Consider the following 17,382-nt stretch of genomic DNA (forward strand, 5'->3'; position numbering starts at 1 on the left):
CAAAAATACTTAAATTCTCTAAACCAAAACAGATGTATTCACAATTCACAAGGTCAGGAGAGTTACTAGGTCAAGCAGACAAACATTTGATAAGACCCCCTCTATTTTCTCTCTCCCTTTTTAACAGATTGTATGTAGCACGCTCAAATGTAGATGTGCAATCAGCTATAAGTTAAAAGCAGAAACCACTTGTCTACACTGCAAAGTCAGACTTATTAAGTCTGTGTATGATCGTGGAGAAAGCCAGGCTTTGCATTCTTATTATCCCACAGAAGAGGACTGGTGGTGGTGTGAGGAGGTGTGTGACTCAATCCTGGCCAGAATGTCTGATGATACGTTCCCTAATGCACTCTCACCTCCTCAGGTCACAAAGAGGACCTCCTCTCACTGAAACATTTTACACAACACGAGGGGTACCAGCGTTTATCCATCTGGTAGGTACACATTTTCTAAGCTTTTTATTCATTAAAAAATATTTTTAAAATATTTATCTAGATTCCAAAATGGTGGCAGAGTAAGTATAAGCTACACTGACACGCTCCCAGGTCCAAACTGGAATTACAACTACAATAAAATACAGAAAACCCACCCTGAATAATCAACTGAAGACTAGCTGGAGAGAACTCTGATAATCAAGGATGGAAAGAAGAGATTGCAGAGACTGGTAGGAAGGGCAGAGGCGTGAAAGGGCTGGCCAGGCTCCAGACAGCAACTGAAGTTCTGGAGGGATATCTCAGCTCCAGAGGGTTCTCACTGAGAACTCTGGGGTCTAGACCCCAAGTAGGATCTCCCAGCCCAGAGCACCAGGACTGAGAAAGATGCCCACATAACATCTGGTTGTAAAAAGCAGCAGGGTTGCTCTCTACCAAGGGGAGAGAGCTGGAAATGCAGGCACCTTCTTAAAGGGCCAATGTACAAAACGTTGTGTGCATCCACTCACCTTGGGCTCTGGCCAAGGAGAGGTAGAGTGGACTGAGCTGTGTGAGCAGAAGCCAGGGTTGGGGACTCCGGGGTTAGAGCTTAAAAGGCAGAAACTTAAACCACTGTGGATGGGTATTCCCAACTAATACAGGGTTATATTGCCTTATTTTTGCAATTTGCTCTTTCATCAGTACTATTTTCAGATGTAGTCATGTTAAAAAGTAAAGACATAATTAGTTTTAATTAATCTTTAATAGTCCATCATATGGCCATCCCACAATTTTATCTACCTGTTCTCACACTGATTGAATTTTGAGTTTCGTATTTCTGACTTTTTCTTCCAATAATATTACGCTATACATACCTGTAAATTTGTCCTCATGTACAGGTGATAGTTTCTTGAGTGGAATAGCTAGTTATAGAGCACAAGCCTTTTCTAACCCATTAACTGTTGATGTGAGATAGTTCTGTTTGTCTCCCCCAAGATCTTCTCTCCACCAACCGCTCCCTGGGAAGGTGAAACTATGAACTACATTAATGGATCCTTCAGCTCCTGATAGGATGTATCCAATAGGGAACCTCAGCAGAATACCTGAGGGAGAGTGAGGTCCAGGTATTCACCTGGTTCCACTCTTTGAAAGAATGGACACGTCTCCTCTCAAGACAACCCCTACAAGATTCGTTTCTTTTGGACCCCAGCCTTCACTCCCTTCAGTCTCTTTGTAAAGCAAACCTCGGATTATCCTGTCATTTTCTCCCAGGTGACATTCACACTGTATCACTGCTACCCTGCTCTTCAATGAGCCTATATGAGTTTGAAGACCTATCAGCAACACACACATGTTCACCACGCCACAGCCATACCAATGCTTATAGGAACTGCCGTACTTCTCTTATCTGATGGACTCAATAGAATTGTTTTCATTTTATTTTGTACTTTTCTGATAACTGGTGAAACTGAGCACCTGTTTATGGCACCGTACCCCTCCCCCCCCCCCCAAGGGAACATGAAACATTCACTAAGATAATATGCTGGGCAATGAAATAAACCTCAATAGATTAAAAAAAAATGAAATCACACAAAGTATGTCCCCAATCTGACCTTACACCTCAAGGAATTAGAAAAATAACAAAGATCAGAGTGGAAATAAGTGATAAATGAAGCACTAGAAAAGATCAATGAAACTAAGAGCTGATTCTTTGAAATGATAAACAAAATTGACAAACCTTTACTGAGACTCACCAAGAAAAGAAAAAAAAGAGGACTCAAAATCAGAAATGAAAGAGATGTTAATAACTGATATCACAGAAATACAAAGGACTATAAAAGATGATAACAAATATATGCCAACAAATTGGGCAATGTATAAGGACTGGATAAATTTGTAGAAGCATACTGCCTATTTAAGACCGAATCATAAAGAAATAGAAAATCTTAGCCAACCTACTCCTAGGAAGGAGATTACGTTTGTAATCAAAACAAAAGTCAGGACCAGCTGGCGTCCCTGGTGAATTAAAGGAGAGTTAATACCAATCCTCTCAAAAAACAGAAGAGGAGGGGACACTTCTAAACTCGCTTTATAAGGCCAGCATTACTCTGATACCAAAATTAGACAAGGACAAGACAAGAAATTATAGGTCAATATCTCTGATGAACACAGATGCAAACACCCTCTACAAAATATTAATAAAATTCAACAGTGCATGAAAAGAATCTTACACCATGATCTAGTGGGATTTATTCTAAAGATGAAAGGATGATTCAACATGTTCAAATCACACAATGTGATATACCACATAATAAAATGAAGGATAAAAATTATACAATCATTTAGATAGATACAGAAAAAGCATTTAACAAAATTCAATATCTATTCCCGATAAGAACTCTCAGCAAACTGGGTATAGAAGGAATGTACCTCAACATAATAAAGGCCATATATGACAAGCTCACAGCTAACATGATACTTAGTGGTAAAAAGCTGAAAGCTTTCCCTCTAAGATCAGGAACAGGATGAATGGAGAAAGAAAATACCACAGACAGGAATATTATTTAGCCAGAAAAAAGGAAATCCTGCCATTGAGACAACATGGATGGACCTTGAGGGTATTATGCTAAGTGAAATAAGTCATGCAGAGAAAGACAAATACTGTATGATCATTATATGTGGAATCTTAAAAAACAACAATTCATAGAACAAATGGGTAGTTGCCAGTGGTGGGGCTGTGGAGTGGAGGAGATGGATGAAGGTGGTCAAAAGGTACAAACTTCCAATTATAAAACAAATAAGTCCTGGTGATATAATGTATAACTTGATGACTATAGTTTAAGCATATGACATTGTATATTTTAAAGTTGCTAATACAATAAATCTTAAAAGTTTTTTTTAAAAATTGTAACTATGTGTGGCGATGGATGCTAATTAAATTGTGGTAATCCATTTCACAATATATACGTACTTCAGATCATTACAGCATACTTCTCTTTATTATGATTAACTTTATTGCACTTCACAGTTATTCTTTTTGTGTGTTTTTAAATTTTTTTAAATTGATTTCAGAGAGTAAGGGAGAGGTAGAAAGAGAAACATCAATGATGAAAGAGAATTATGGACTGGCTGCCTTCCATAGGCCCCCATTGCATGTGCCCTGACCAGGAATCAAACCATTGACCTCCTGATCCGTAGGATGATGCTCAACCACTGAGCCATGCGAGCTGGACCACAGGTATTGCATTTTAAAGTTTTTGGTAATCTTGCACTGAGAAAACGGAAAACCTTCTGGAAAGGTGTCACGATGCTAGGTGTCATTAAGAACATTTGTGATTCATGGGGAGAGGTCAAATATCAACATTAGCAGGAGTTCCGAAGAAGTTAATCCCAACCTTCAGGATAACTTTAAGGGATTTAAGATTTCTGGGAGGAAGGAACTGCCGGTTTGAGGAAAATATCAGCAGAACAAGAATTATAAGGGGAGCCTGAAGATGTGACTCAATAGCCACAATTTCAGAATAAAACTTGAACAGATTAGTTGCTCTTACAGATGAGCAAAGTGGTGTGTTGAGATAGAATCTACTGTTAAAGATGCTGTGAAAATTGTTGAAATAACAACAAAATAGAATATTACATTAACTTAATGGATAAAGCAGTGGCAGAGTTTGAGAGCATTGACTCCAATTTTGAAAGAAGTTCTTTGGGGAAAATGCTATCAAAGAGCATTGTGTGATATAGGGAAATCGTTTATAAAAGGAAGAGTCAGTCAATGAGGCAAATTTCATGGTTGTCTCATTTTAAGAAATTGCCACAGTCATCCAGACTTTCAGCAATCACCACTCTGATCAGTAAGCAACCATCAACATAGAGGTGAGACCCTCCACCAGCAAATAGATTTTATCACTGAAAGCTTAGATGATGCTTAGAATTTTTAGCAATAAGGTGTTTTAATTAAGGTATGCACATTTTTTAAAACATAATGCTATTGCACCGAAACTGGTTTGGATCAGTGGATAGAGCGTCGGTCTGTGGACTGAAAGGTTCCAGGTTCGATTCCGGTCAAGGGCGTGTACCTTGGTTGCGGGCACATCCCCAGTAGGGGGTGTGCAAGAGGCAGCTGATCGATGATTCTCATCGATGTTTCTAACTCTCTATTCCTCTCTCTTCTTCTCTGTAAAAAAAATCAATAAAATATATATAAAAACACCCATAATGCTATTGCACACTTAGTTGACTGCAGTAGAATGTAACATAGTTTTTGTATGCACTGGGAAACTAAAAAAAATCACTGGATTTGCTTTATTGTCATATTTGCTTTATTGCAGTGCAGTGGTCTGGAACCAAACTCGCAATACCTCCAAGGTACACCTGTATCAGTATACCTAAAACAAATACAGTGTCACATGCTGGTTATTCTCAGTGTATAAAAAGCTGTTATTTTGGGGGTAGTTTATTATACAGCAATAGGTCATTGAAAAACTTATTTGTTATATTATTTCTTTAGTGATTAACCTAAAGATTACAAAGATTAGAACCAACATTTTATAACTTCAAGTGGAATGTAGAAAGCTATCACCATATTTTAGCCATTATTTCTGCAGGTATATTTTGTTGCAATGGATGGTTTACCTTTATCAGATTTCACAGGACAATGTTATGCTTTATATAATTGTTCCAGAGATTTCTAAAGCTTTGCTCATTTCCTTTTATTTTTTTCCCCTTTTCTTGTTAGGACTGGATAATTTCTATTGACCTATCTTCAAGTTCACTCACACTTTCCTCTGCCATCTCCACTTTGGTGTTGGCCTAATCCAGTGAGATAGATATTCACCACCTCACAGTGAAAGATGAGTACTTTTTTCAGTTCTCAAACTTCTATGTGGTTCCTTATCTATTTTATGTTTACTTGTTAACATTTTCTATTGTCTACTTATCTCAAAAGTATATACCCTTATTTCTTGGAGCATTTGAAAAACAGCTACTTTAAAACTTTTTGATCATTTCGACATCTGTGTCATCTAAGAATTAGTGTTCATATATTATATTTCTACTTGAGTTGGAAATTCTTGCTTCTCTGAATGCCAGGTAATTTTGTCCTATCCTGGACATTTTGAGTAGAACGTTAGAAGGCCCTGGGTTTTGTTTCAATCCTAGGGAGAATGCTGCTATTATTTTAGCCTACAGTCAGCCCAGTCAGGCCAAGAATTCTGACCACTTTTCTCTGGTTCCTTGTTTTGATGTTTTGTCCATTTTCACAGGATTTGCAATGGTATTCATGCCTGCCTCACATATGTCTGGGACCTGGGAGGTGGTCTATCCCATGGCTCTGTCCTCAAAGTCCTTAGTATGATCAACATGTGTACAGGGGGTATGAGCAGCAGCTCACATGTAACTTTGTGGAATTATTTCCCCAGCTCTGGCTTTTCACTATTTCCCAAAGACTTCCTGGTTCTCTAGGACTCTCCTTTTTGGTCCTTTGGTCCGAACCTGTGGCTTTAGTTATCTCACTCTGCCACACTCTGCTTTCTGTGGCTGCACCCATCTCTGGAGCACATAGCAACAGAGAAAAAGAAAGTAAGCTATGGAATTTTGTTCCACCGTCTTGGGACCTCAGTTCCTTTGTTTAGAGAAAAATGTTCTCATCTTTTGAAGTTTTAGGCACACGTGGGCTCTCACTGCTGCCACAGTCTCTACTGCCAACATCTACACAGCAATTCCCAGGGCACTGAGGTCTGAGATAAATGGAGGAGGCAGAGGCAAGGGGATTTCTTCCACCCCGAGGATGTTAAGGGTGCCTTTTGTGCTCCTTGAATAAAAACTACTTGGCTTCTCTGGATACTTCTCCTGTTGGTCTGCCGGTGTATTAAGGCTTTGACTGGAGGATTTGGCTGCCTTGGGCCCAGGTTTCAGAATATCAGAGGAGATACACAAATAAAAAACTCATCACCATTTGGTGATACTTCAGTTCCTGGTCTTCCTCAAACCACCTGCTACCATTTACTTTTCAGAGTCCTCACATAGCTTTTCCGTGCACGGGCACTTTCAGAGGGAGAGACAGGGTATAGTGTACTTCGGGTTTCTGTTCTCGTGATGCCGTATGGTTTTCCTCCTATAGGATTTAAACCTCACAAGATGCAGCAACCATTGTCCTAACAGGCAATATTATTTTACATTTTCCTTCAAACTTACCCTCCCCGGTGCTCACTCCTTCCTGTGATTCCATAAGACCATTTGGAATAATTTTCTTTCAGCCTAAAGAACTGACTTAATATTTATTTTCTTAGCTTTTGTTTGAAGGCATCTTTATTTTTCCTTCGTTTTTGAAGGAGCTTTGCCGTGATTATAGAATTCCAGTTCAGCAGCATCCCCTTGAAAGATGTTATTCTACTGTTGCCTGATTTCAGTAGTTTCTGCTTGTGTCTTTTTGTGCAGCTCTAATATTTTCTCTTTGTCTTGTTTCTTATGGTTTCTTTTTCCCTATTGAAGCTCTCCATGTATTTGTTCACTGTGACTATTTGTTCCTTTAAGTACCTGAACATAGTTATATGCTCAATATGCAGGATAAGAGCTGCTTTAATGTTGCCTTCCTGACAGTTCCTACATCTGGGTCACCTCAGAGTCAGTCTCTTTTGACTGCCTGCTCTTGAGTATGGCATGGGTCATTTTTCAGGTTTTTCACCTGTCTATTAATTTCTTTTTATTTTATTTTATTTTATTTTATTTTATTTTATTTTTATCAATCTTTATTGTTCATATTATTACAAAGGTTCCTCATTTATTCCCCCCTCCACCAGGTTCCTACCCCACCCTCTGCCCCCTCCCCATCCCCCATTGTCCTCATCCATAGGTGCAGTTTATGTTCAGTCTCTTCCTCCCTCTCTTTCCCCGATAGTAAATCCCTTTTCAGATAGTAAATCAGTTACTTAGCATTTTCTCATATCAATAATACCTCCACATGCCCAATGATACATTTCACACAAAAGACATTTCCAAATAGGTCAACCAGCCTCCTCCAGGCCACACCCAAGGCACTCACAGATCAACACCCCAGCCCTATACTAACTCAACACATCCAGATCTAAGATTAATTTCTTTTAATATATATTTTATTGACTTTTTACAGAGAGGAAGAGAGAGGGATAGAGAGTTAGAAACATCGATGAGAGAGAATCATAGATCAGCTGCCTCCTGCACACCCCCACCGGGGATGTGCCCACAACCATGGTTCATGCCCTTGACCGGAATCAAACCAGGGACCCCTCAGTCTACAGGTCGACGCTCCATCCACTGAGCCAAACCAGTTTCGACTATTAATTTCTTATTATATGCTTGAGATTATAAATGATACAAGGTCATCTTAACTTAATGGACGTTGATTTTATTCTTGTAAATTCCCCTTGGCCTGTCTGTCTTTACACAAAGTCGTGACCCTTACTTCAGAGGGATGGTCTTTCTAGCATCTCAGTTGAATGTCTGAAGTGCACAACGGGGCCTCCAGACCCTGCTAGGCTGGAACTCCAATCTCTCTCAGCACCACATGCCATGCAGCAGGCAATTGGTGCTAGACCTCACAGAGTTTTGTTAGACCTATACTAGAGTCCAGATGCACGAAATTTGTGCAAGGGGCTCGGCCCTCGCAGCCCTGGCTTCATCCAGAAGGTCGTCCGGATGATTGTTCTGCTGTTTGGTCTAATTAGCATATTAGCTCTTTATTATATAGGAGTCAGTCCAGCTCTTGTCCAAGGACCCGTGGTGAATCTCCATGTAGACTGTGGAACTTGCCTTTGCACAGCTACCTGTTTTCAGATATGCTACCCGCTAACTTCAGCCACTTCAACAGCACAAAACTCTAATCTCTTCCTCCTTAACTGAGTCAGTTGCTCTGCTTCTGGCAGCCCAGGAAAAGTACCCTTCCGCAGAAAAACCAGAGCAATTATGAGAAAGTTATGGAACACTCTTCACGTGGTTCCCTTCTCTCGAGGGTCACAGCTGTGTTTCCTTCAGATCCCTGAAAACATTTGCCTCCTCTGTTTTTGCCCAGTCTTAGAAGTTATTTTACTAGGGAAATATATCTTGCTGGGAGTAACTTCTTGGTGCACATTAATTTAAATGCACATTGAGATTTAAATCACCGATAATAGAACTTTTCCTACAAGCAATTTCTGACAAAGCTTATGTAAGAGTGCTTAATTAAATTTCAGGAGTGACTAAAGGGGAAAGGGAGCAATGTTTTTTGTTTTTTTGTTAATTCTCACCCACGGGTATTTTTCCATTGACTTTGAGAGGAAGGGGAGAAAGGAGAGGGAGAGAGAGAGAAACATCGATGTCAGAAACACACATTGATTGGTTGCCTCCCACACATGCCTGACCAGAGCCCGGGATTGAGCCTGAAACTGAGGTATGAGGTATTTTCCCTTGACAAGAACCATACCCAGGACCCTTCAGTCCGAAGATGGATGCTCTATTCATGGAGCCAAACCAGCAGGAACAATGTTTTAAGGGCATTGCAGACAAATTTCAAACCTAACCTATATTGTTATGTATCTGATACTCTTAGACGAAAGTACAAAAGGTACAAATTTCTTTTTTCCCCCCATCTTTGACCTCTCCTGTAAATACACAAAGCTCACTGAAGCTAAGTTGGAGATACTTGAACTTGGAATCATTGGTTGGTGAGTACCTAAATGTGGAGACATTGCCTTAAGAAGGCAGTTCAGACTGAAAGAAAATCACTATTTGGTTCTAGAAGTGACTCTCCATTTTTAAAGGGTGGAGATGGTTTGGTAGTAAATTAGTTCTCTCTCTCCGCCCTGGGAGATTAGACAAACAATGGATCTAACTAAGAAAATAGACTGACTCATTTGGCTACAATGCTATACTGAAGTTACAAGCAAACTAGCATTAATCTTCAGAAAAAGAATCGGGTTCTGTATACTGTAAATGAGTTTCACAGTCAATTCTGATATTTCTCACTGAAGAAACAAACAAAAAAAAACCAGACATGAAATTCATTGATCTAAATGCACTCTTAACCCTGTCTTTCCTTACATCATCATCTGCTCTAGCAAGGCTGAAGTCATGTGCAATTTACTTCATTATTAGCTCTTCCTTGGGATGACAGTTCTTATTGTAAGAGAACTGAGGTTTGCAATCACCCTCTTTCCTCCTAATTTGTGAGCATTTCCAAAGTTCTAACAGTAAACACTCCATCTTCAACATGAACAGTGCATCAAGGGAACAGGTATGGATGAGAGGGGAAAGTCGGGCCTGTGGGGCAGGAAAAGAAGGTGTATGGAGCTGATAACGGGTCAGCAGTGAAAAGGGTGGAGAATGGGAGGGAAATGGAATCACAGGTCTGGCAGAGACAAGTCCTCTGGCGGAGACCGCCTCTGGACAGGTCAGGAGGGGGTGTCTGTGTGGGCCTTTCCTCACATCTGGAGTTAGCTTCCCATTAGCTGAAATGTTCAGCCCTTTGCCTTTCACCAAGCCTTACGTCTTCTCTTCAAAGCAGGTGCTCCTTCTCCTCCTGCCCCAGGAGGAAGGCCTTGGGGCGGGATTGATTAGTTGGGGGGAATGGTCCGTTCTTCTTCCAGGAGGTCTGGTTCAGGGTTAGGCCATCCACTGGCCTCGCTCACAACGGAAGGGCAGGTCTCCTGGCCAATGGACAACTCCCCTGGGCGGGGAGACAGGGCCTCTGGCTGATAGTCACTCTGCATGTGTCCCAGGACACCCTATGCCCTAGGGTGGGCTGGGAGCTTTACAGGGAGCTTCAGGCCTCCTTGTCCATGGGGATACATACAACCCCCTGCATTTCCCCCCCACCCACACCCTTGCAATCTTTTAAAAAAATATATTTTATTGATTTTTTCAAAGATAGGAAGGGAGAGGGATAGAGTTAGAAACACGGATGAGAGAGAAGCATCCATCAGCTGCCTCCTGCACCCCCTCCCCCCACCCCTCACTGGGGATATGCCTGCAATTAAGGTACATGTCCTTGACAGAATGGAACCTGGGACCCTTCAGTCCGCAGACCTCCGCTCTATCCACTGAGCCAAACCGGTTTCAGCCGCACCCCTGCATTCTTCACTGAGAAGGGGCATGCTGGCACCTATGGTCCCTTTGGGGCCACCCACCCCTTCTACATGTCCCGGTGTCTGCGTGTCCCTGGAGGGACTGCGGCCAGGGTGGGCGGAATTAAATCGTGGCTCCTTCTTCTGCTTCACCCAGAGACGTGCTTGTGATCTTGTGCACAGAGGTGCATGCCCACATTGGCTGCAGTTGGGTGCCTGGCACATCGCACCCCTCGTCCCCTCCCTGGCGACCTGCGCGGCCCGCCCCGAGCTTCCCGGGGTCACGGCCCCCGATACGGCGGCGGCCTGGCTCCGAGCCTCGCTCTTCCCGAGTCGTGGGTGGCGCGGGGCTGGCTTCCCTCCCCTCCCTTTCCGGACCCAAACCCGGACGGATCTGGGTCAGCCTGGGAGGGGCGGGGGGCCGGGGCGATGACAGCATCTCTCAGGTTCCTGGCGATGAGCGCGCTCCCTCCGGCCTCTCACCGCTCTGCCCCGGGGGGACCGCCGCTCCGGCCGAGCTGCTGCGGCTCTGCCACCCGGAGGGCCCCCTCCACGCCTGGCGACCCATGTGCCCCCCCTTCCACCAGGACCCCCTCCCCAAACTCCGGTTCCCCCCCGCACACGCCCCGCGGGCGGGGTCCGCCCGGGAAGGGAGGCTGGAACCGTTCCCCGAAGCCCGTTCCCGGTCTTCCTTTCCGGCGATAAACGCGGGCTCCGCGCCAGCCGCGCTCCAGATGCTCCGCCCGCAGCCCGCGCCTGTCCCTGGGCCCCGCGGGGCACGAACCCGGGGCGAGGAGGTCCCCCGCCCGCACACTCCGCGGGGAGGCGCTCCGGGGGCCCTGGCTGCCCGGTGGGGCCCTCCCTCGGGGTCCCGCTCCCGCCCGGGCAGGGCTGGGTGCAGGGCTGGGTGCGGGTCCAACCGCATCTCCCGGACGCCGGGGCCGGGGCGCCTGGGAGGTCGGAGGGTCCTGGACCTTCGCGGCCCCTCCCCGCGAGCTCTCACATAAGCCGGCCCCACCCCTCAATCCCGCCACACGCCCCGCCGCCCCAGCCCGACCCTCCCTCCCCATCCTCCCTGCAAGTGGAGGCAGAGCCGCGAGTGGAACATCCATCGCCTCCGGCTCCTGCGCTCCTGCGCCTCAGTTATCTCCGGTCCCCTCCCTGGTCCCCTCCCTCGGCTCCCCACTCCCTCGGCTCCCCACGGCCCCGCTCCCGGACCTGGCCCCGCAGGAGGGGCGCCTCCCCGCCCCGCACGCGCTTGCGGGTGGCGGGAGCCACGGGTGCTCCGGGCTGGGAGCTCCCCCAGAGCTACCTGCCTGCCTCCCGGAGCCGAGGCCACAGGAGGTGCGGCCGGCCCCGCCCCCGCCGCCCACAGGCACCGGCCATCGCTCCATCCTCCGGACCAGCCCGCGCCCCTCCCCGCCGGCGCCCCCTCCCTGGCTGCCCGGGCGGGAGGCGCAGAGCTCTCCCCGCCGGCGCCTGGGGAATCCTGTGGGCGCGGCGGTCCTTGGCCTTTATCGCCGCCGGCTCATCCTAGGAAACTTTATCAGCGCGGCTCCCGCTCGTCCCTGCAGACCCACCGGGCGGCGGCGGGGACCTGCGCTCCGGGCTGAGCGCGCTGCTCGGGCACGCATGGCGCCCGCACACGGAGTCTGACCTGATGCGGACAACGGGGCTAATATGAACGGCCCTCTCGCTGGGATCTGGCTCTGGCTCCCTCTGCTCCTGACCTGGCTCAGGCCCGAGGTCAGCTCCTCATGGTGGTAAGTCCACGCACCGGCCCGGGGTGTGGGGGTTCCCTGCGGGAACGGGGACCGCACCTCCGGGGACACCCTGCCCGCTGCGCTTCTCTCTGGAGCGGGTCCCAGGCGCTACCCCGCAGCTGCCCTCTCCCTTCGCCCTGAACCCCAGTCCCTCGCTTTTCCTCTGAAGACCATTCCAACTTTGACAACTAAAAAAAGAGAGAGAGAAGGAAGAAAAAAGAACCCACAGCCCCCCCTCAAATGAGAGCTCTGATTCTGATATTTGGATTATTTGGATCCAGCTGAATGACAGCAAAATCAGCCAATTCCTTATCCCGTTAAGAGACGTGTGTGTGTGTGTGTGTGTGTGTGTGTGTGTGTGTGTACTCTGAAAACTGCAGTTGTCCTCCCTGCCACTCCCCCATGCCCCTCAAAAACTCTAGACAAACCTAGGGGCCATCCAGGCAGGGGCTGTGTGATTCTGCATTATTTCTCGTCCTTCCACATTCCTAGTGCTTCTCCCCATGGCTGGGAAGCTCACTGTGCGGCTGCCTCCAGGTAGAGCCTGCCGCCTCCCGGAGCTGGGCTGGGGGTGGGGCGGGGGCCCAGGGGAGCTGGGCTGCTGTCCTTTGGCAGCGGATGGGCTACCCATTTATTTATTTTGCACAGTGAACACGGCAGGTCTCAGCCCCCTCCCAACGGGAGCTTTTCCTCCCACCCAGAAACCCTTCCACGTCTTCCCACCTGATGATCTTGAAAGGCGGGAATGGAGGCTCCTTGCACCTAGGAGTTCCCCCACCAGATACTGAAACACTGATTCTGAAAGCCCTGCTGCCTGGGGGGTCTCACGGGGGAGTCTGGGCCACAGGACAGACAGGCAGGGAGCTCTCCAAAGGCGCGGGGCAGAGCACTGATGGGAAGAGGGGTTCCAGCCCTCCTCCCGCACTTTGGCTGGGAAGGCGTTCAGCCTTGACATTGCTGACACTGGACCAGAGGTTGATTTATCAGAATGACCAATTGTTGCTGTTTTTTTCCAATAAGATGATATTTCTGTTTCCATGGTTAAACATTATTGATTGCCCAGTCTTTTTGTCACGTTGTCTCTCGGCTGTCGCTTGAATATGCTATTTTTTGGGAAATCACGGCTATCACGATTTTATGATCATATAAAGTAATGAAAATGCAAGAAAAGACATTCTCCTTGTTTGATGGCTTCAAAAGACACCTATGGCAGCTTTGGTTATATAAAAGGTACCTTTTCTAAACATTTCACAACTAATAGAGAACATCTGGGCAGAGATGATGATGTAATTTTTTTTTTTTTTTTTTTTTTTGGTTAAAGTGTCTTTTCAAAAGTACTTTATGGAGCTATAATACTGTTTGATTCTTCCAAACATTCAGTGTCCTTAATAACAATAGAAAGAACGATTTCCAGAGGTCCTCTAGAAAGGCCAAGAAGGGCTAGAAAATGGAAATATTTAAAGGACCCGAAAGGACGGCGTGCCTGCCAGGAGAGTGTGACATCAGATACCGGCAGGTGTCGATTAGACAGATACAGACAGTTTCTGTAACATACTCAAACATTCGGGTCACACAGACGCGGGCGAGAAGCTGTAAAGGTCGGCTTCCCCAAAGCCAAGTCCAGACACATTTCATCATTGAGATCAGAGCCTTCTTGGGAACAGTGTTTGAGGGCTCTTCCCAAAGGATGCTGCCCCTCCCTGCTCACTCTGTTCCCTGACCGCCCAGGGCGTCATCCGCTGGCCCCGGGTTCATGTCCCAGACAGCCATCGCTCGGCTTGGGGGTGGCCTCCACCAGGTTTCCCTCTGGTGCCTGCTGTGCTGCTTCGCCGTGCAACTAAAATTAAATACCCTTTGCTTCCCAGTGTCCCTAAAAGGATATGGCATTCACATTTGAAACAGCGCTTTGAGCTGAAACCGGTTTGGCTCAGTGGATAGAGCATCAGCCTACGGACTGAAAGGTCCCGGGTTCGATTCCGGTCAAGGGCATGTACCCTGGTTGCAGGCACATCCCCAGTGGGGGGTGTGCAAGAGGCAGCTGATCGATGATTCTCTCTCATCGATGTTTCTAACTCTCTATTCCTTTCTCTAAAAAATCAAAAATAATATATATATATATATATATATATGTATGTATAAAAGAAAGAAAAAAAAAGAAACAGCGCTTTGAACTCAGTCTCCCAGGACGCGTGGCTTCGGGCCTCCATGTCCGTGTCCTCACCCTGTGTTGGCCCTCCCCAGGTACATGAGAGCCACGGGCGGCGCCTCCAGGGTGATGTGTGACAACGTGCCGGGCCTGGTGAGCCGCCAGCGGCAGCTGTGCCACCGACACCCGGACGTGATGCGTGCCATCGGCCTGGGCGTGGCCGAGTGGACGACGGAGTGCCAGCACCAGTTCCGCCAGCACCGCTGGAACTGCAACACCCTGGACAGGGACCACAGCCTCTTCGGCAGGGTCCTGCTGCGAAGTAAGTCCCCGCCTCCACGGGTGCTCCCCCACCCCCACCCCAGCCTTCGTTTGGTCTTGGAAGTCCCTGCTCATCTCTTGCATTTTATTCAGTCAGGAGCTTATCCTGTGGGGGCATTGCCCCTGTTCTACAGATGAGGACTTAGGAAATCAAGGAACGTGTGTAGGAGGCTGGTCACAGGTTAGAATGTAGACCCCAGGCTGACGTCTTATCTATCACTCCTTGCTCTGTCTGTCGCTGGAGGAATCAGTGGACCAGAGTGAGCGTGCGGCTCTTGGAGTACCAATGAGATAAGACTTTTCAGAAGCCCGCATGGGAGAAAAAGACCTAGGGGAAGACTTGGTTTGCACGGAGTTAACACCCCTCGGGTTCCAATGTCCCATGTTCCTTAGTCCAGCCTAGGAGGAGGGGCAGCTGGGGGTCCAGAACTCTGGGCCCAGCTCGGCATTCAGGCTCATGAAAGCCCATCAGTCCACTGTGGGGGTCCCACATGGCCATGGGAAAGCTGCGAGCCCTGTCCGGAAGAGCCAAGAGAGTGAAAACCAAGAGAGCTGCTCCTTTGTTCATAAGTTTAAACATTCAGATTTCCAGCCCTGGCAGTGGCCACACCTATTCTGGCCACTCGTGTTCCCAGGTGTGACTGGCAGACAGGCGGGCACCTTCCCAAGTCACTGGGGCCGGACTGGGCGTGCGTCTGCTGTCTACTCAGTCGGGAACAGACTTGGAAAGTGTTAAAGTAGCAAAGCTGTACAAAAGGCATGCCTGTATTATCTAGTCTTCCCTTTACTCTTTCCTGCTAATAATGACCAGATTACTGCCACAGAATCCCATCACCCCTTCCTGCTCCTCCGGGTTCAGATTTTGTCTCTGGGAGAAAGGAGGCAGCAGCCACGGGCTTTCTAGACTTTTTTTAACTTGCACCTTCAGAAGATTTGAGCAGCAGATGAGGATGGAGTGCTCAAATCTTTTATTGGCCCTAGATGGCTATTATTACAATATCATGTAAATGTTATTAAAAAGCAGAGACAAATCTCTGCTCACCCACCTTTGACCTCCCATTCAGCTGTGGGTCACCCTATATCTAAATTAAACTTTTTTTTTTTTTTTTTTTTTTTTACAGTAGACTGTAAATTCTACAAGGTTGGACTAGCCTGCCTTCTCTGCATCTCACTTGATGCTCTGTGTGTTGCAGACACCATTCATTCATTGAATGGTTGCGTGAATGAATGGATGAACTTGTAGTGAACACCTGTTATTTCCCAGGTACACTTGAGGCAGAAGGGTATTTATGGAGGGTTAGGAGTGTGAACCATGAATACATAGTTGGGTTGTTTTGTATTGTGTGTGCGTGTTTTTTCACTTAGGAGCATTAAACATCATACCATTGTCCGACGGGTGTGGTTCAGTGGTTGACTATCGACCTATGAACCAGAAGATCAAGGTTCGATTCCTGGCTAGGGCACTTGCCCAGGTTTCAGGCTTGATCCCCAGTGTTGGGTGTGCATGAGGCAGCTGATCAATGATTCTCTCTCATCAATGATGTCTATCTCTCACTCTTTCTCCCTGCCTCTCTGAAATTAATTAAAAAAATTAAAAAACCCACAACATTATATAATTGTATAAAAAAATTTTTTAAAGTCCTGAATGTGGAAAGTAGCTCACGAATTGGTATAAAGAGAAAACTAACTGAAAATCACATTTTATTTTTCTTAAAATTTGTTCCTTAACGTGGTGCTATAAGCATTTTCGAAGAACTAGCACAGTCCGTTCCTACTGGGAAATCTGACTGAAAACACAAAAGTTTTGTGTGAACCCCAGAAACAGGAAACTTTACACTTGTTTTTGCCCACCCCACCCCCATCCCTAGGAAAACCATCCAGGCTGTACACTTGGTAATGCTTAGCAGAGGGTGTTTCTATCTTGTAATCATCACAGCCCCGGGGTTTTATGAGGCCAAATGCATAACTGAACGTCTCTGAAATCCCCCCAGGGCGTAGTGCACTCACCCGCAGCGTATCCCTCAAGAAAATTTATGGCCATATTCTGCAATTTTATTCTCTAGCTTAAGAACTATACTCTTCTGCATTCCTTTTGGAGTTTTGATATGACATTGCACATTTTTTGAAAGGCTAATAGTAAATTTCAGCAGCATGGAATTTTCAGGCTTCACCTAGATTAGCTCGCCAGTGAATCAATTCAAAGGCCGGAACTTGTCAAAGAAAGTTTGCAAGTATTTAGCAGAAGATACCTTTGGACAAATTATGTAAGGCTCTCGGTGTTTGCAATACATCAGGGCTTTTCCTTTTCAAAGTGCTCACAACCATTCCCCAGTGATTCCAAATGAAATGTCCTTCTCATTTATAAGATGATCCCCTCTAAATTCTGTCTGTGAAAATCCGTTAAGATGTCTCTATAGTGAAGAAAATCTTGAGGTCACAAATCAAAGGACTTGATTTTGACAGCTAATCCTCAACGCCTGCCAAAGCTGGGAGTTCATTCATAAAATACTTTAACTTAATCTTGACAGTGTTTGTTTCTTCAGAGCTGTGGAGTGCTGAGAGGGAAGAGGTTGGAACTAGTTTGACTCAGTCGAAGGCCTCAACTAAATAAGAGATTCTAACTCTCGTTTCCCTCAGAGTTCTTTCAGCTGAAGCTTGAATGCTTTGCC

At 46.3% G+C, this 17,382-nt stretch overlaps 1 protein-coding gene across 1 annotated transcript in view; it reads left to right on the forward strand.

The window, feature by feature from the left end:
• The first annotated feature begins 11,581 nt into the window (after positions 1-11,581).
• Positions 11,582-17,382, forward strand: part of WNT2 (Wnt family member 2) — a 65,785-nt gene continuing 59,984 nt past the window's right edge. Inside the window, exons 1-2 of the mRNA XM_084896975.1 lie at positions 11,582-12,246; positions 14,488-14,714. Coding sequence (XP_084753101.1) covers positions 12,164-12,246; positions 14,488-14,714 — 310 coding nt within the window. The 5' untranslated portion in view covers positions 11,582-12,163. The remainder of the gene's footprint in view (positions 12,247-14,487; positions 14,715-17,382) is intronic.

This window comes from Pipistrellus hanaki, assembly GCF_964339955.1.
Source record: "Pipistrellus hanaki genome assembly, chromosome: 10".
NCBI lineage: Eukaryota > Metazoa > Chordata > Mammalia > Chiroptera > Vespertilionidae > Pipistrellus > Pipistrellus hanaki.